This window comes from Staurois parvus, unplaced genomic scaffold (genome assembly GCF_062004578.1).
Source record: "Staurois parvus isolate SC_StPar_1 unplaced genomic scaffold, SC_StPar_1.0 ptg000019l, whole genome shotgun sequence".
NCBI lineage: Eukaryota > Metazoa > Chordata > Amphibia > Anura > Ranidae > Staurois > Staurois parvus.
The window spans coordinates 17,964,882-17,985,564 of NW_028317815.1; the positions used below are offsets into that span (position 1 = coordinate 17,964,882).

Here is a 20,683-nt window from a genome sequence, read left to right on the forward strand (position 1 = left end):
TCCCCTGGATAAACGCCCACCAGCATTGAAGATGATCCATCCTCAGGAGAGGGCCAGGCGCTTTCCCCACTCTCACCCACAAGCTGGGAGAACAGGCAAACATGCACAGCCAGAATCACAACCAAGAGCCAAGAAAACTCTAGGGGGCAACATCTGGACAAAATAGAATTGGATGCCCTCAGGTCTGGGGGAGGCATCTATTTAGGTAAACAGATGCCAACTATATTACTGATCCAAAAAACAAAACAAACATGACTGTAGGTCAGAAACAAAGTGAAACTGAAGATGAGGTGGATAGGAACTATTTTTTAGCTTGTGTTTCCTGTTGAAGGAGGAGCCAATCATCTCTCGGATAGCTGTCCTGAAAGATGATTGGAAAAACATTAGTTAATATACTTTACCCCCAGCTTCTGCCCATGGCGGTAGGTGAGGGCAACATTACCATCATTCTCATTCCAGAAGATCTTGCAAGAAAGCACTCCTGCACTGTACTGCATTCCCCAAAATATCATTGGGTGGATGTGCCACCTATTGCAGTACAGAAGGCAGTGGCAAGGTGTTACACTATTTGCCTTATAAAGATCAGGGAATGTAAAACCAGTTTGATGCAAAAGGAGGTCAAGTGCACCCGTGATTATATGAAGATGCATTTCTAGACATAGATAAATTGCACCCAGGGGCGTGTAGGCAGGTTGCCTACTGTGAGTTAGCATGGCTGCCGGGGGAGGTAAGTGGTAATGCCTTTGCCGCCATTCCTGATCTGAATTTGCAGGCTTTTTGGGTCATACCCACCTGTCCTGTGTGATTATAAGAGGGACAGGGGTCTGGATCCTGGGGGGGCTTCACTTAGCCTAAGAGAACCGCCAGTGAGGACTGCTGGGACCTGCAGTTCTCCCTGAAGACACCATCAGCATGGATATCCCCATTATAGACTTTGCCAGTGATGGACTCTTATCCTGTACAGGTATGCTGGGGTGGCCACAATTACAGGTAGGTACAGTTTGTAAAAGATTGTTTTCTATGAAACTGTTGCAGTGCATTTTTGCAGTAAAGCGTAGAAAGGTTATTCTGCTTTGTCTGAAATTATTCAAAGGGTTGTATGAAAGTAACCCGCATATTACACATAGCCTTCTACAGTTTAGGTCAGTTAAAGCACATTGGGGTATGAAGACAGCTCTGCAAGAGTTAACATGGTGCAGAGTTAAAACAAGCAGTTGCTATGAGTAACAGAAGTCTAGTAACCAATACTAGCAGCCTGTTGTGAAGCATGGTACCAGTGTCAGGTGAGGCATCATGGGGAAGAAAGGGGATTTAAGTGAACATGGCATGGTTGTCAGTGTCATACTGGCTGGTCTGATTATTTCAAAAACTGCTCATCTACTAGGATTTTCATGCATAACCATCTCTAGGGTTTACAGAGATTGGTCTGAAAATTAGAAAATATCCAGTAAGCGGCAGTTGTGTGGATGAAAATGCTTTGTTGAGGTCATAGGAGAATGGGCAGACTGGTTGCTGCGACATTCAGATGGTATGGTCAGAATTTGGCGTAAGCAACATGAAAGCATGGATCCATCCTGCCTTGTAGCAAGAGTTCAGGCTGGTGGTGGTGGTGTAATGGTGTGGGGGATATTTTCTTGGCAGTAGCATGCTGTACATAATAAAGTGGCTGCTGAGTGTAAATAAACAATGTGTAATGTGTGTAAAGTGTGCTGCTTTTTACTACAGATTGATTTGTTTCTTTTCCCTGCTAGTAGGTCTATGTGCCAGAGTCACTATAGCAGGTCTCCGTGCCGCAGTCACTATAGCAGGCCTACGTGCCGGAGTCACTATAGCAGGCCTACGTGCCGGAGTCACTATAGCAGGCCTACGTGCCGGAGTCACTATAGCAGGTCTCCGTGCCAGGGTCACTATAGCAGGCCTACGTGCCGGAGTCACTATAGCAGGTCTACGTGCCGGAGTCACTATAGCAGGTCTACGTGCCGGAGTCACCATAGCAGGCCTACGTGCCGGAGCCACCGTAGCAGGTCTACGTGCCGGAGCCACCGTAGCAGGTCTACGTGCCGGAGCCACCGTAGCAGGCCTACGTGCCGGAGCCACCGTAGCAGGCCTACGTGCCGGAGCCACCGTAGCAGGTCTACGTGCCGGAGCCACCGTAGCAGGCCTACGTGCCGGAGCCACCGTAGCAGGTCTACGTGCCGGAGCCACCGTAGCAGGTCTACGTGCCGGAGTCACCGTAGCAGGTCTGCGTGCAGCTGTTACTAAAGCAGGTCTGCGTGCCGCTGTTACTATAGCAGGTCTGCGTGCCGCTGTTACTATAGCAGGTCTGCGTGCCGCTGTTACTATAGCAGTTTTACATTCCAGTGTTACTATAGCAGGTCTGCGTGCCGCTGTTACTACAGCAGGTCTGCGTGCCGCTGTTACTACAGCAGGTCTGCGTGCCGCTGTTACTATAGCAGTTTTACGTGCCACTGTTACTATAGCAGTTTTACGTGCCACTGTTACTATAGCAGTTTTACGTGCCACTGTTACTATAGCAGTTTTACGTGCCACAGTTACTATAGCAGTTTTACGTGCCACTGTTACTATAGCAGTTTTACGTGTCGGTTACTATAGCAGTTTTACGTGTCGGTTACTATAGCAGTTTTACGTGCCGCTGTTACTATAGCAGTTTTACGTGCCGCTGTTACTATAGCAGGTCTACGTGCCGCTGTTACTATAGCAGGTCTACGTGCCGGAGTTACTATAGCAGGTCTACGTGCCGGAGTTACTATAGCAGTTTTATGTGTCGCTGTTAATATAGCAGGTCAACGTGCCACTGTTACTATAGCAGTTTTACATTCCAGTGTTACTATAGCAGGTCTGCGTGCCGCTGTTACTACAGCAGGTCTGCGTGCCGCTGTTACTATAGCAGTTTTACGTGCCACTGTTACTATAGCAGTTTTACGTGTCGGTTACTATAGCAGTTTTACGTGTCGGTTACTATAGCAGTTTTACGTGCCGCTGTTACTATAGCAGGTCTACGTGCCGGAGTTACTATAGCAGGTCTACGTGCCGGAGTTACTATAGCAGGTCTACGTGCTGGAGTTACTATAGCAGTTTTACGTGTCGGTTACTATAGCAGGTCTACGTGCCGGAGTTACTATAGCAGGTCTACGTGCCGGAGTTACTATAGCAGTTTTACGTGTCGGTTACTATAGCAGTTTTACGTGCCGCTGTCACTATAGCAGTTTTACGTGCCGCTGTTACTATAGCAGTTTTACGTGTCGGTTACTATAGCAGTTTTACGTGCCGCTGATACTATAGCAGGTCTACGTGCCGGAGTTACTATAGCAGTTTTATGTGTCGCTGTTAATATAGCAGGTCAACGTGCCACTGTTACTATAGCAGGCTTACGTGTCGGGGTTACTACAGTAGGTCTGTCAGTGTTACTGCAGTAATGTGGTCTGACTAGGCCTCATTTCAGCAGAAACTTGTCTCCTAGGGTGCCCGGATCTGTCAGAGTTAATGTTGGGGGTTGGTAAACCGGCCTTAATAACTGTGTGAAAACTCTCCCCTCAGAGTCTGTCAGTAACAACAGACAACTGTCTCCTGACCGCCTGTCATGCGACACTGCTGCCCCACACCAACAGGCAGACACGTGAGAGGAGGTGTAGCCGGATAATAGAAACTCCTCCCGCCATTGTGACAGAGCCACGCCCGGTAGGGGGGGATCACATCTCCCCGCCTGTTTTGTCAGTCTGAGGCGAACAGGAAACGCATCAGCAGGCGGAGAGACCCCGAAGGTCGTTATACCACAACGGGCACCGAGAAAACCGCCACTTCTAACTGCCCATAGCGTCCCGGAGAGAGCAGAACATTTCCTGTCAGTCTATAGTTCCTCCCCGGGGCGGAGCCCATCATAGCTTAGACCGGAGCGGGGCGGGCCTTCTCTCGGTAGGCGGCCTCCTTGTGACGTAGTAGATGAACCGGCTGACTCAGGTAGAGAAGGAGGCGGTTTGATTTGCGAGTGTTCCGGCTTCCTGCTTGCTGTGTCGGTAGTCCGTCCTCCTGTCACCGTAGAAGATGTCGGGATTTCAGTTTAATCTCACCGCGCTGAAGGAGCCCCTGGGGTTCATCAAAGTGCTGGAGTGGGTGAGTTATGAGGAGAGTCGGGCCTGTGCGGGGGCAGGGAGGCGTCAGCGAGCACCTGAGGTGACCCGTGATGAGGAGGGGGGGGGGAAGTCGGGCCGCTCATCTTGGACACGTGTGAGTGCGGGCGGTGACAGTCCGTGTGTATTCCCTCGGTGTCCGCCCAGACAGCCTGTTTTACCGAACACACTGCCCGCCGACTCGTCAGCTCCAGCCCGCCAAGAATCCTCTCAGCATTGCTGCGTGTGATGGAAGCGGCCTCTGCATACAGAGGGGCGATCCCTGGGATTCTTGTCATGGCTGGGCGCTGGCTGCTCCTTATTTGCCAAGTCTGGGTGGAGCCGCTGTCACGAGGAAGGCTTGTCCGACTGACATGCTGCTCTTCACAGCTGTGTGATAATGAAAGTGGGTGGAATTCCTCAGCGATCGCGGGGTCAGCACCGGCCGACCATGCTAGGAATGGGGGCGACTGAGCTAAGTGGTCTGCCTGGATATACACCTTAAAGTAGAAGGCTCAGTTCACATAGGCGATTTGGAATCACCGCAATTCTGCCTGTGTTTTAAAATGCGTTGTCATTTCATTGACCAATAAATGCAAGCGATTTTGGCCTGACACATGTCACACTGGAACTCCTTTTGGGCAAAACTCTTTGCACGATTCTTTATAGGTGAAGTTGGAGTGAGAATTGCCACGCATTTAGATGCCAATGAAATGAATGGCACATGAACACGTTGATGTGCGATTTGACATTGTGTTCTGAAATTGCGGGCTATTCTGTCACGATTGTTGCATGACAAATCTTGCTGCTACTGTGCATTAAAAAATAAAAAATTGTGCAAAAAGTGTTGGCTAAAAGAATTTCCAGAACTTATTTTGGGCGACACATGCTGGGCTAGAATCACCCCAACATTTTTGATGCCAATGAAATGAATGGCATATGAACAAGTGTGATTTGACATTTACCAGCGTGTTTTGAAATCGCAGGCAGAATCGTGATGATGCAACGACCCCTAAAAACAGAGGGCTGTTCTGCCATGATTGTTGCGCGGCAAGTCTCGCTTCAACTACACATTAAAAAAAATCGTGAAACGCATGTTGCCCAAAATAAGTTGCAGAACTTCTTTTGGGCGACACGTGTTGGACAATAAGCGCCCCGCTTTTTAGATGGCAGTTCAATAAATGGCATGTGAACATGTGCAATTTGACATTTTAACAGTGTTTTAAAATTGCAGGCAGAATCGTGGCGATTCAATGACACCTAAAAACACAGGGTTATTCTGCCAAGATTGTTGCGCGGTAAAGCTCGCTTCAACTGCGCACAAACAAAAATCATGCCATGCATGTTGCCCAAAAGAAGTTCTGGAACTTATTTTGGGCGACGTGTTGGGCCGGAATCGCCCTGCATTTCTAGATACAAATGAAATGAATGGCACATGAACACACTGATGTGCGATTTGACATTTGAAATCGTGGGCAGAAATGCGGCAATTTAAAACGCCTATATGTGAACAGAGCCTGACTAAAGGCGAAACCTTTTTTTAAATATTTGGATAGAATGGAGAGGGATTAGGATACCTGTCAGATTTAATTGCCGTCTCCACCCCTGTTAGGGAGATTCCCTTTCTCTTTGTCTCATTTACCATTATCATCAAAAGTGAAGAGGGGAAATCTTCCAATGGGGGCATTGGTTCTGGTGACCTGAAGGTCTCCAAGGAATTTTTTTTCAATTTGCAGAGGTTTTCTCTCTGCTTTCGCTATGGGACAGAGAGTGAATGGAAATCTCCAATGGGACACAGCAAAAAATAATCTGATGGGTTATAACCTCCCTTACTCTATCCAAAATTGGGTGGGGGAGGATTTTTAATGCCGAGCAGCCGCACATATACAGCCCTGTTAAATACTACTTGCTGTGCTGAGACTGCACTCCCAGCATGGTAGCCAGCAGTGGTCAGTAAGCTCCCAGGGCATACTTGCAATCACAGCAGTCACATGACCTGAGGGCCCGCCTCTGGCTTTTAGAACCCTTAAAGAGCTGGGAGGAAGTTGGTACCAAAGGGTTAAGGCCTGGTTTACACAGACTTAAGCTTGTAGAAGAGCAGTGTGAACAGCAAGATTTTTTTTTTTTTTTTAGCTTAATGTGTGTGTGTGTATATAAATAATCATAGAAGTGATACAGTGCAAATAATAAAAATGTGAAAAAATATATATTAAAGTTCAACAAAAAAGTTCCAAATTAAAGTCCAATATCCCAAAAATTTGTGAAAAAAAATATTTTATAGAACTAACTCAAATTTCATAAATTTTCCAGCATGCTCACATCTTCAGTGAAAAAAACCTTTGATCCACGTTCACCAAATACTGTGAATTCCCGAGTTAAGACAAAAAAAAACAAGCCTGCAGGTGGGGTGTGGTATCCTCAGAAGTTGTAATAGTCTTTTAAGCAATTTCTCACTGACTCTCCTTCCCAGATATTTCCACATATAGCGATAAAACAAAGGATGCCAATGATATATTACTATATAACGATAAAAAAATATATAAAGTGCCAAAAAACCTTCCTATACTCACATAAGGTGGTTAGACACCAATTTTCATGGAATTACTTGCTTCCCAAATCACAGATGATAATCCATCCTTAACTTCCTCCAAGCTCTCACTCATGGACGGATGGATGGATAGGGGTACTTTTGTGACCAGCTTGTAACTCTCAAGCCTTCGCCAATAATTCTTCCTTCGTTTACCCCGAATTCATTCTCGTGGACGTAATATTGTTAAAAAAAAATTTTAATACTCAAGTGATGCTCCAAATGCACTCACATTTTAAAACTGAATATAAAGCCTTTTTGTAAATAAATCAGGACTCAAACTTGTTCCAATAGCCCTTCTGACAATTCCAGCTAGGCAGACATAATTGATCAGCTTTGGCAATGAAGAACTGGCAAAATTGTGGAATCAGATCTCTTTGCCCACACTAAAGATGGCCACGGAATGCCGCATCAGCGTGCGTTCCACTCACTGGATATGACATCACACGTACAGGGTCGGAACCGGATGTTAAGTCAACGCACTTCACCTTCCCACAAGGCGTCGTCATGGATATATTTTGTATATAAATACTCGCCTTGTAAAACAACTCATGCAGTTTAAAATAGAAACGAAAGACAAAACCTTTTTCTATTGATATAAAAAATTTTAAGAGCAGCCTAAGTTCCCAACAACGAGAACTGACCACACTTTACTCTCATGCTTAGTTTGGTCAGTTTTTAATAGGACTGCAGAGGGATAGGCAGGAACACCAGGGATTTCACACAAAGGAAGCAATACAAAGAGAACAGGTTACTTTTTCATACAAGTACATGGTACAGCAGGCACATATCAGGAATATGAAATGATGGGTTTATGTACGCTTTAAAATCCTCAAGGCGGGGGTCAGCAATCAGTAGATGGTGATCTGCCAGTAGATCTCGACCAGGTGACTGGTAGATTGCAGTCTTGGATTGCTGACCCTCCATCCCAGAGCATCAAGCAGAGTGCAATGTAGAGGGACTACTTGTAAAGTTGGAGCTGTAGTAGGGAGCAAGAGCTGCATAAGCCAATGTCTCCTCTAGTGCTGGCTCCTGTCCTATGTGGAGTGATACCAATTGTACTCCCACCTATTATCCCAGCTAGCGGTCTCCAGAGTGGTGCGAGTAGCAGGAAAGAAGAGATACACTGATGAGCTGCGGTTTGCGACACAGTAGTACAGCAATTAGAGCTTTCAATCTGTGCCTGGTGGTCTTTGATTTCTCATGTTGTTCAGGTAGATCTGTAAGGCTTTATTTAGACATGGTTGGGGGTAGGTGACAGAAATGCACGGTTAAGCCATGTTTATACTGCTGCCCAAGCACTCCTCACCCCCAAGCAAATGGGGAAGCACTGCAAACGCCCTACAACCACATGCAATACACATGGTTGTGCTGCAGTTGTCAGCAAAAATGGGGTTAAAACAGGTGGTGAGGAGACAATGCTTTCTCACTGCCTGTCAGTAGCCACTGGAGCATGAGCTGGATTGGCTTCAAAGGCGCATTTCTAAATCTACCCTTAAAGTACCTTTTCAGCTCCAGTTTGTATCTGTTGAACACAAATCCTAATAGGACTGTTTGCCACCTTAAACACGCTGTTAGGCTTCAACACTATTTGAAGCTTGTTAAAAGCCTGCTAGCAGCTTGTTTAAAGTGAAAACCAGCACTCTCATTAACATCTGTTTATAACAAGAGGAGCTGAAGGGAGATTTTAAAGGCTTAGAAAAAGATGCTGGAAGCGTGGCAAAAAGCTTTTTGAAAGTTTCATAAAAGGTTGCTGTTCACACTGCTCTTATAAAAGCTGAAGTCCAAAGGAAGCAGGCCTTTGCGTTATGGCAGTTTGCATTGTACAGTAGGGGCTCATTTATACCGGAAAGTCAGGTGTATTTTTAAATGCAGTACGACTGCATATGCAAGAAAAACAAATGTTTTCCCATGAGCCTAGTTTACAGCATTACTGTAAATGCTTTAAAAACAAAAAAAAATAAATAAATAAAGTACAGCATGCTGTATTTTTCAGCACCATAAACAGACCTATTCAAACACGAGTAAATGCAACTTGAAGAAGATTTATTGAAATTAAAATTATTTAAAAAAAAACGCACTGTAAAAACGTTATCACACTGAGAATGCATGCACACCCTCATGGAGAAACACACAATGAACACAGATTATAGTGTAAATGAGCCATGAATCAGAAAGTTTGGAGCTCTGTTCATATAGGCACCCCATTCCTGACTCTAGACAGATTGTTTGCTGTGTTTGATTCAGAGTGGAAAGTGATGTCGTATACACAAAACAGCTATGACATTCTGACCACCCACCATTAGGGCCGCCGGTAGGGGGGTAGCACCGGCCCTCCAGAGGGGGCCCCAAAAAGTAGGGAAAACCAGTTTTGAGCAAGACAGGGAGAGGGATCGGGGCAGGGATAGTAATCACAGGAATGATGCCCTGTGTCTTTGTCTCTCCCTGCAGCAACTGAAAGCTAGTTGCTCCCCTCTCCCTCCTGACAGCTTTTGGCAGCTGTATGGAGAGACACAGCATCTTTCCTATGATTGCTCCCTCCGCCGCACCTAGAATTGCCACATTATTCAGACTGGACTGAGGAGTTGTGTTTGAGGTTCCCCAGGTGTCCCACTGTCACGTAATGTCCGGTGTTCATTTCGGTTTCAGTCTGCATGAAACCAGGACACATTATTCAGACCAGACCATGGGCAGAGCTTCAGGGTGGCAATACGGCTTCCCTGTCACACCTGGACAGAAGGGGTGTTGGGGCCAGCATTAACTTGACCCATCTTTTCCACTTGCCGGCATTCAGCTGCTGCAGGAGGAAAATACAGGTGAAAGATTTTAGCAAGCACTGCCGGCTCTCCTCCTCCCAGTGGCTGCTGTGGGCAATGTTTCAGGATGGACAGTGGGGGAAGGGGCCGGTAAATATTTAATTTACCAACCTCTTCCTTTTCCGATTGGACACAGTGAGTGATCAGTACCAGTCCCCCACTGTTTGTATCTGAAGTATATTAACCATTTGCCCTCCAGAGGATTCTTCCCATCCTTCTTGACCAGGACATTTTTTGCGATATGATGCTGCTTTAATTTAACTGACTATTGCGCGGTCATGCATTGCTGCACCCGAATAAAACTTGTAAATTTTTTCCCCAAAAAATAGTGCTTTTTCAGTGGTATTTGATCACCTCTGTTTTTTTGCACTATAAACAAAAGAAGAAAAAAAAGTTGAAAAAAAGAATAGTTTTGATCTTTTGCTATAAAACATATCCAGTAAAAAAAATATTTAAATCAAATTTCGTCATAGCGGTAGTTCTGCTAAAGTGCGGTGGGGAACCGGTTAAGTTATATTATGTTTGTATCAACTAATAATGGTTTTTTAGTGAACACATCTCTCATATATATATATATATATATATATATATATATATATATATATATATATATATATATATATATATATATATTTTATTTTTTTTGTGGGGGATTACTGTCAGGCTGTACAGCAGCCCTGCCCACCATAATCTGTTGATCCATGAATTCCACTAGAGCTCCGAAGTTATGCAATGGCGTCTGACACCAAGCTGTCAGTAGCTGATCTTGTAAGTCCTGTTAGTTGTAAGGTGGTGCTTTCATTAACTTGTTTATCCAGCACATCTAAGGCTGAAACAACTAATCCGCAAAATCAATTAATGAAAATTGTTGACAATTTTTTTTATTATCGATTAGTTGACCTGCATACAAAATGCATTATTGGTTTACATGTCAGTATAAACTATCCATATCAGTAAGCGCCTGAGAGCTTGTGAATATGTGAGGAGCCTTGCATCATAGGACATGTAGTCCTAGCAGGAGAAGGAAGGGATTTAAAGTGATTACAAGGCCCCTTTCACATGGGGTGGACCTGTCAGCAGAGCCGCTTGCTCAGCGAGAATCTGCCCGCTGAGCAAGTGAATGACAGGTCCTTGTCTGCTCTGCTTATGCAGAGCTCGCTGTCCTTTAGGGGCTGTTGAATGGAAATGGACCACCTCTGTTTCCATCCCACTGTCATCTAGTCCGATCTGCCAGATGGATGGGGAATGGATCCACATCTGTCTTTTTTTTTTTTTTTTTTTTTTTTTTTTTTTTTTTGTGTGTGTTTCCCTCAGATGGGATGCAGGTGGGTGTAAATGGACACGTCTGTTTACACCTACTGCTCCATAGAGAGTAATGGAGCATCTGATTGGGGCCGCTTGCAAGACAGACAGGTGGACCTGATTGGTCTCCTTGTGCGAAAGAGGCTTAACGGAAGAAGGTTTTTTTACCTTCATGTATTCTATGCCCAGGCCCCCTTCTTCCATTGCTCTGTTGTCCAGTTCCAATGCTCACATGCCCATTGTAAGCGCTTTTGGCTCTGGACACTAGGCAGCATGGGCATCCTGACTGTTCTGCAGCTTACACAGCCCCATATACAACAAACTGCGATTCACTGTGGGTTCTGACACTTTCTATTGGAACTCGCATTAATTTTTTTTAGCAATTTGAGCTGCAGTAGCTCTTCTATTGGATCAAACTACAAAGGCCAGCCTTCGTTCCCCACTCACATCTGTGATCCTTGGCAGACCATGACCCTGTCACCATTTATTTCTACTTCTTTAGAATTCTCGCCCAGCTTAGTTTTCTGCAATACCCCCCCCCCCCCCCCTCAAAAAAAATACATGTTCCATCATTACTCTCATATAACATAGAAAACCATCCGTTATATCCCCTGCTATCATTATTCCCATTACCCCCCTCCACCCATCCCCGCCCTCCCTGAAGCCTACCCCTTCCCCCCCAAAGAAAAAAATAAATAAATAAAAAATAAATCCACCCACTCTGCATCTCTCCATTACATATTTTCCTAAATAAGGGTTACTTTCACATATCCCACTCTACTGCTTTGTGTATTTCACCTTGGGCTCAAAATCTTCCCATTTTCCCCACCTCCTATAATATACCTCCATCTTGTCTTCTTGCATATAATAGTTTCTCCATTCTACATATCTGATTCACTCTTTCCGCCCAATCCTCTTCTCTCGGCACCTCTGAGCTATGCCAAAACATAGGTATTAGACCCTTTGCCGCATTTAGATTATACCATATGCTTGAATCTTTGTATTTGTTCACTGATAACTCTGTACCACGTAACAAACACAACTCTGGATCCAATCCTATCTTTATCCCAGATATTATCCCAATTAAGCGAACCATTGTCTCCTTGAACCTAAACCAAAAACCTTGAATCTTTGGGCACTCCCACCATATGTGGTATAACGTACCTAACTTTCCACACCCCCGCCAACACACTGGTGTATTCTCCCCACTCATCTTATATTGTACGTTCGGTGAAATGTGCCATCTTGTTAAACACTTATAATTTACCTCCACCTCTCTCATGCTTATGTTCTCGTGTGTTAATCTATATATTTTCCTCTGTTTATCTTCGTCTATCTCAATTCCCAAGTCCCTTTCCCATTTTGTTATATACATTAGCTTTGTGTGTGTGTCTAACTCTGTGAGAATCTTATAAACTTTTGCCGTGCCCCGTTTCCCATCTACACGTGATTCCAACAACCTCTCAAACATATTCCAATCCTTTCTCCATCTCAAAGGTTTCAGAAGACTCCCAACAAAGTGTTTTAATTGGTGATATCTCCACTCATCTATCTTAATAAAAAGTTCCCTTTTGTTTTCTCAAAACACCTTTCAAATATAACTCCGGTCTCTTATTTGGACAATAAATATTCGCAATTGTGCATTCCATTTCTTGTAACCTACCTCTCAAAAACCGAAATCTCCCCTCCGTATCTATTACTCTTTCCTCCAGCTCAAAGCTTATGTTTTTTGCAAGCCCTATTGCTACTCCCTTTTGGTCTCTTAATTGGGGAATCTGCGTAAAACCATGTTGGGTAGTTTCTAGAATTCAACTTAATGTTTGACTTAATCTCGAGATGTGTCTCCTGCAAACAGACCACAGAAGCTTCTCTATGTTGCAACTCCTTGAATAGCTTAAATCTTTTCCCAGGACAATTCAGCCCATTTATATTATATGTTATAAACCGTAACTCTTCCATATTTCTTGTATCTCTTTTTTTAAATTTTCTCTTTTCCACCCTCAATTCCTTTGTACTTCCCTTCCTTATGCAGAGTGTTAATTTTAATATCCCTTCCCCATTCCCTCCTACCCACCCTCCCCTGTTACTCCCCTCCCTTCCCAATACCCCTCCCCCCACCCCTCCCATTTTTAGGCCTCTAATTTGCCTATTAATCATTTGTGAGTCTATACCCACCCTTTTTCCACTCTCCATAACAGATGCCCCAAATCCTGTCGTATAGTTGTCATTTCTTGCTTTAAGACTTTTTCAGGTTTTTAAACATTTCTGCCATTTCTCTCTTGTTCGGCACTTGTAAGTCATTTTCCAGGTCCTTCCTCTCTGTTTTCTGACTCTTGTTGGCTACTACTACTATTCAGGCCCAACGATAATCTAGGGCTGTTTTCCAGGCTGATTTCCATTTCCCCTTTTTCACTTGCACCTTGAGACCTTTCTGGAGTCACATTCCCCTGGGACGTATATTTTTAATCGTACCTCTCTGGGAACCTTTAAGTCCGCTTCCTTTAACACCCTTATTCTTCATCCCTTCTGTGTATCTATTTCTCTTTTATCAGCCTAGAGGGAGACTGTAGGATATATATTAGGGTGCCAGCATTGGTCTGTTCTTTATCAGTTAACCCTTCCTTTCCTCTTCTCTTCCAGGGCCAATAACCTCTTATCTGCTTTCAAATGTCTTAAAATCCCCCTGGGAATCCCCCTGCTCTCCTTTGCAGGATTTTAAAATACATATTACACAGTCTAAGACACCATAGATTCATGGTTTACTATCAACTTAGGCCATCTTCACTCACCCTCCTTCATGAAAGTTCTCCTGTGAGCTGGCCCCAGACCACTGCTGTCCGCTTCTCTCTCCTGTGATGTGTCCTGGGGGGATTCCTACAGGGTCCCTACAGTCCCCTGTCATCTGCTGGTGGGTATCCGACCGCTGCCTCCACTGCCTCTGCTGCCCGGCGGGTTCGGGATTAAACTGGCGTCTTCCTCTCCTCTCTGAGCGCCGGCCGGCTTCTCCCCTTCCCAATGCTCCTTTGCGGCTGACCTCGTGGTGTCACTCCGTCACCTCGGCAACCCCACCGTCTTCTCTCAAGTCGCCGGGGGATCGTATCCTAGGGATCGGGCCAGCTTCCACTCCTGTCCCTCTCCCAGCTCCAGCATCCCACGTCCCAGGCTCAACTGACTCGGGTAGGGCTCCACACACCGCTACATTAGGGTTCTCGGGGTGGCGGCTATGGAGGTTTACCAGACAGCACTCACAGCGTGCTCTCCTGCACTGCCATGCTAAGGCTCCGCCCTGGTACCTAAATCTGTGGATCTAACATTTTGATTCTCTTATCAATTTGCTCTTTTAAGTTAACCATGTCTTCAATCTGCTGCTCAAGAGATGTTGGCAATTCATGGTTTTAGGCCGGCCATGGCAACAACCTGTGTTTTTAGAAATCTAGAATACAGGTTGGATTGGCTTAAGGCTGACATTTACAGCAGATGCCCCTGAGCAGACAATTTTAGATTCATTCTCAACTTTATCCTCAGCCATCACTTATGTAGCTGTTGCCTAGAATGTCGAACAGGTCAGCTACGTTAAATATTCCACTAGAAGAGCAGTACGGCTAAATACTTGGTTAGGAAGTGCACCAACTAAAGGTAAACTGTGGCATTCTGTTTGATGGAGATCTTTTTTTGCTCCAGAACTGGAGTCCATTTTGGATCATACAGCAGATAAAAAGAAACCCTTCCTGGTCAAAAAAGATTCAACCAGCTAAGCCTTTGTGTTTTTTTTCTTTTTTGTTTTTTTTAAACCGAAGGACAAATTTCAGGGAAAGAAGAAAGCTTGGTCCTCACAATAGTCAAAGAGCAAAGGAGAAGTACTTTCCCATCCTCCTGCGTAGTCTGTAAAATCCCATTGGCTGGTTCCTCCCAGTGGGGTGAAGATTGCAGGGGTTTATGCCACAGTGGGAGGCCATGACATCAAACTGGTACATTTTTAACCATTTGCCGCCCGCCCTGTGGCCGAATGGCGGCCGGCAAATGTCATCAGCGTTCCGGGTGGACGCCATATGGCGTCCACCCGCACATGCGCAGATCGCGCTCCTGCAGAGCTACGCAGCGGCGCGATCTGTCACCGGCCGTGTACCTCGGACACGGCCGATGACAGATCTGAGTATCGGCCCCCGTTGCCGGTACCATGTGTCAGGGATCTCCTCGATCCCTGCCGCGATGGTCCCGGCGCAGGCGCAGTGCACCGCCCTGTGCAGGGACACGGGCACTAGGTCCGGGCCGGCTGCGGCGTTCGAGTTCGCGCATGCGCAGTAGAAGCCGCGGCCGCCCGCTGGGCACCAATGGCAGCGCGGGGCGGGATATTTAAATGGCCCTGAGCTGTCATTCAGTGCCTTCTGGTCTTCCCTGCATCCTGTGAACCTGTGATCCTGTACCCCTTGTAAGTTTTGACCCGGATTGAACCTGACCTTGCTGCTTTCTCCTGCTCTGACCCTTGCTTTGCCTGACCTCTCTCCTGGATGCCCCCTATTGGATTTGACCTGCTGTTGCTGACCTGGCGTGTGACCCGACCATTCTATGCCCGCTGCCTTGTACCTTGCCGTCCTCTCTGTTACCTACCCGGCCCGTCTGACCTTGCTCATCCATCCATCCATCCCTTGCAGTGGGGTCTTCCGACCTCCTCACATCAGACTCTTCCCCGTGGGAGCCCCTTGCGCATACTACTACCACTGACGGGCGCACCCAGTAGTCACGACCTGGTCTCAGGGAGCTCCAAGTCCATCCCCACCATCAGGGGCCCTGGTGAACAAGCACCCTGGGACTTAGATTCCGTGCGCTGGGGGCGCCTATTCAGTGGAGTGCTAGTAGTACCGCCGGGCGGTCCCTTACAGTACCAGAAGGCCATGACTGAGTCTAGAGGAGGTCCCTCGCCGCTTGAGGAGATCTGCAGGCACCTGTCTAATTTGACACAGGCCGTATCGGCCCTGCAGGATAGATGTCAGCAGATTGAAACCCAATTCCAGACCTGCACTATATCCGTTCCCGTCCCACAGGCCGCGGTCCCCGCACCTCCAGCCGTAGCAGCCCCTGTGCTGGTGTCTGGGGCATCCGCACCACTCCCGGCGGCCGACCCCCGAGTACCCTTACCGGAGCGTTTCCACGGGGACCGCACACGCTTCAGATCATTCCGCGAGTCCTGCCTCCTCTATTTTGAGCTACAACCCCGAACCTTCGTGACTGAATCCGTGAAGGTGGGGTTCGTCATCTCCCTCCTGCAGGGTGAACCCCAAGACTGGGCCCATCGATTACGGGGAAAAAATGACCCTCACCTCAGTTCGGTTGTCAGTTTTTTTGATGCAATGGCCATCCTTTATGATGACCCGCAGCGGGCAGCTTCTGCTGAAGCTACTCTGTACACGCTCCGGCAAGGCCGCCGAGCGGCGGAGGAGTACGCATCTGAGTTTAGGCGGTGGATGGGGGATACTCGCTGGAACGAGTTCGCACTCCTGCATCAGTTCCGTATAGGCCTATCAGAAGGCCTGAAAGATGAGCTCGCCCGGGTGGAGGTACCTGAGACTTTAGAGAACTTAATAGCACTGACCATTAAAATTGACCGTAGACTGCGGGAACGCAGGTTTGAGAGGTCCGGCCAGGGTCATGGAAACCCCTGGGGATCATTTCAAGGTCCCAGTCAAACACCTAGGCCAATCATCCAAAACCGGCCACCTGGAGATAACCCCGAACCCATGCAACTCGGCCTGGCACGGCCTAAACTATCCCCAGAGGAACATCTGCGCAGACGATCCCAGAACCTGTGCCTCTATTGTGGCGAAGCTGGTCACATGGCACGTTCCTGCCCGCAGAAACTGAGTAAGTGCACCTCTTCTTCCTTATCCATTGGCAATGTTGGTCCATCCCAATACTTAGTGGTACCCCTTTCCTTTCAGCTTCCAGAAAGGACCGTGGAAGTATCGGCCATAATTGACTCTGGGGCATGCAGCTGCTTCTTGGATATTAATTTTGCTCACCAGCAGGGTATTCCTCTCCTATTGAAACAGAAGGGGTTCAATATTTATTTGGCCGACGGTTCCCGAATAAAATCGGGGGTAGTGAACCAGGAAACCCCCTCCATCACCACTATCATTGCCGGCCAGCACCAGGAACTCCTCCGCCTGGATGCTATAGCTTCACCCCTCTTCCCAGTCATTCTGGGGCTCCCATGGTTACGGGCCCATAACCCCCAGATTGACTGGGAGACCGGAGTAATCACGGTCCCTTCCCCATACTGTCGGGTATACTGCCGCACTTCGGGCCCGGGGGCCCCCCATATCCTCCTGTGCTCTGAGGGGGAAGCTGAATTAAAACAAGTAATCCCTGCAGTCTACCATGGGTTTCTAGATGTGTTCAGCAAACGGGGAGCCGATACTCTACCCCCCCACCGCCCTTATGACTGTCCCATTGACCTGTTACCCGGCTCAGAAATTCCTTTTGGGCGAATCTTCCCCCTTTCAGAGCCCGAATTGGGGGCCCTAAAGGAATATATCGAGGATAGCCTCCAGAAGGGGTTCATCCGCCACTCCACTTCACCGGCGGGGGCGGGAATCTTCTTTGTTGAAAAGAGAGACAAAACCTTAAGGCCGTGTATCGATTACAGGGAATTGAACAGGGTCACGATAAAAAACTGTTACCCACTACCGTTAGTACCAGAGCTGTTCCAAAGTTTAAAGTCAGCAGTGGTTTTTACCAAGCTGGATCTGAGGGGGGCGTACAACTTGATTCGCATAAGGGAGGGGGACGAGTGGAAGACGGCCTTCCGCACCCGCTTCGGTCATTTTGAATATCTGGTCATGCCGTTCGGGTTGTGCAATGCTCCGGCCACTTTTCAACACTTTGTGAATGATATTTTTAGGGACTTTCTGGATGTCTTTGTGATCGTTTATTTAGACGACATTCTGATTTTCTCCCCGTCTTTGGGGGAACACAGAATACATGTAGCAAAAGTATTGGGGCGGTTGCGGCAGCATGGGTTGTACGCCAAGGCAGAGAAATGTTGTTTTGAACAATCCAGCATTGCCTTCTTGGGCCTGATTATCTCCACTGCGGGGGTCGCGATGGATCCCCAGAAGGTCGCTGCAATACTGGATTGGCCTGAACCCACAGACAGCAAAGGCGTCCAACGATTCATCGGCTTTGCAAATTTTTACCGGAAGTTCATCAAGAACTTCTCGGGTCTGGTCTCCCCCATTACTCAGCTAACCAAGCTAGGAACCCGATTCAGATGGACACCAGAAGCGCAGGGAGCTTTCGAAGCCTTGAAGAAGCTGTTCACTTCGGCACCCATTTTGGGTCACCCAGACGCCGCCCTGCCCTATATCTTGGAGGTAGATGCATCGGAGAATGCGGTAGGCTCCATCCTCTCCCAACGAAAAGGCACCAAGGAACTGCTCCACCCTGTAGCGTTCTTCTCACGGAAGCTTACCCCAGCAGAGAGGAACTATGATATCGGTGATCGAGAGCTACTAGCGATCAAAACGGCGTTAGAGGAATGGAGGTACCTGCTGGAAGGTGCGGTGCACCCCATCTTAATATTTACTGACCACAAGAACTTAGAGTATCTGAGAACCGCCAAGCGTCTACGCCCGCGACAGGCGAGATGGGCACTATTCTTTTCAAGATTCAACTTCCACATTACGTACCGGCCAGGATCAAAGAACACTAAGCCGGATGCGTTATCACGGATGTACGAAGACGCCAAGGAGATCCCAGTACCCGACACCATCCTGTCCTCGGGTAACTTCTTGGTCCTTCAGTCGGACCTTTGTTCCATGCTAATGGAGGCATCCACAAACTTCTCTACCCCAGGCGGAGGGCCGCTCCAGAACAAGGGGGGACTCCTATGGAGGGAAGATCGAATTGTGGTGCCGGAAGAAGCCCGAACCCTGGTCTTGGGGCATTGCCACGACCACCCGATGGCGGGGCACTTTGGCCCAGAAAAGACCCTGGAACTTCTCCGACGCTCATTCTGGTGGCCAGACATGGCTAAGGATTGTAAGGGCTATGTAAGGTCCTGTGTCACCTGCCAGAAGAACAAGCCATCAAGAAACAAGGTTTGGGGTCTGCTGCGACCCTTACCTATTCCTGAACGACCTTGGCAAAAGATCTCATTAGACTTTATAGTCGAGCTTCCGCCATCCCGAGACCACACGGCAATCCTGGTGGTCGTGGACCGCTTGTCCAAGATGGCCCACTTCATCCCATTGAAGAAAACCCCCTCGGCGGCCGAGACCGCGCGAGTCTTCATTCGTGAGGTAGTCAGGTTGCATGGGGTCCCTGAAGACATTGTCTCGGACCGAGGGGTCCAGTTCACGTCCAGATTCTGGAGAGCACTGTGCAAAGCCCTGGACATCAAATTATCTCTCTCCTCTGCGTTCCACCCTCAAACTAACGGTCAAACCGAAAGGACCAATCAGACCTTAGAGCAATACTTAAGATGCTATACTTCGTTTACTCAAGATGACCGGCTGCCACTTCTACCTCTAGCGGAATTTGCGCATAACAACGCCCGCCACTCAGCAACAGGGCAGTCCCCGTTCTTTGCCAACTATGGCTTTCACCCAGTCTTCCTCCCGGATTTGGTTTCGGAATGCCCAGTACCAGCAACACAAGATGTGGTAACGTTCTTCGCTGCGAACAATAAGAAGCTTCAAGAGGCCATCAGTCGGGCCCAGGAAGACTACAGGAAAGCATTCAACAGGAAACGGAGAGGAGATCTGGTATTGCGGCCTGGGGAGAAGGTTTGGCTGGCGACGTCCAATTTAAAGATGCTTTGCCCGTCAAAGAAATTGGGACCCAAATTTATAGGCCCCTTCTGCATTAAACGGATGGTTAACGAAGTAGCCTACGAACTCGTCCTCCCTGACACGCTCAAGATCCACCCGGTCTTCCATGTGTCCCTGCTGAAGCCAGTGGTCCCAGATGCCTTCCCTGACCGGGAATCTAGACCCCCGGAAGCGGTAACAGTCGAGGGAGAAGAAGAGTTTGAGGTTGAAACAATCCTGAAGTGTCGAAGGAGGGGAGGCCAGACCCAATTCCTTATCAAATGGAAGGGCTATGGCCCTGAGGACAATTCCTGGGAACCAGCCCATAATGTCCATGCACCCAGACTTGTCCAGAGGTTTTTTCGCGATCACCCGTGGTGGAGAGATCGGGTGGGCATCCGGAGGCTGCCCGTAGGGGGGGGGCAATGTCAGGGATCTCCTCGATCCCTGCCGCGATGGTCCCGGCGCAGGCGCAGTGCACCGCCCTGTGCAGGGACACGGGCACTAGGTCCGGGCCGGCCGCGGCGTTCGAGTTCGCGCATGCGCAGTAGAAGCCGCGGCCGCCCGCTGGGCACCAATGGCAGCGCAGGGCGGGATATTTAAATGGCCCTGAGCTGTCATTCAGTGCCTTCTGGTCTTCCCTGCATCCTGTGAACCTGTGATCCTGTACCCCTTGTAAGTTTTGACCCGGATTGAACCTGACCTTGCTGCTTTCTCCTGCTCTGACCCTTGCTTTGCCTGACCTCTCTCCTGGATGCCCCCTATTGGATTTGACCTGCTGTTGCTGACCTGGCGTGTGACCCGACCATTCTATGCCCGCTGCCTTGTACCTTGCCGTCCTCTCTGTTACCTACCCGGCCCGTCTGACCTTGCTCATCCATCCATCCCTTGCAGTGGGGTCTTCCGACCTCCTCACATCAGACTCTTCCCCGTGGGAGCCCCTTGCGCATACTACTACCACTGACGGGCGCACCCAGTAGTCACGACCTGGTCTCAGGGAGCTCCAAGTCCATCCCCACCATCAGGGGCCCTGGTGAACAAGCA

At 47.9% G+C, this 20,683-nt stretch overlaps 1 protein-coding gene across 1 annotated transcript in view; it reads left to right on the forward strand.

Moving 5' to 3' along the window:
• The first annotated feature begins 3,724 nt into the window (after positions 1–3,724).
• Positions 3,725–20,683, forward strand: part of SYPL1 (synaptophysin like 1) — a 59,156-nt gene continuing 42,197 nt past the window's right edge. The window contains exon 1 of the mRNA XM_089685298.1: positions 3,725–4,131. Coding sequence (XP_089541424.1) covers positions 4,063–4,131 — 69 coding nt within the window. The 5' untranslated portion in view covers positions 3,725–4,062. The remainder of the gene's footprint in view (positions 4,132–20,683) is intronic.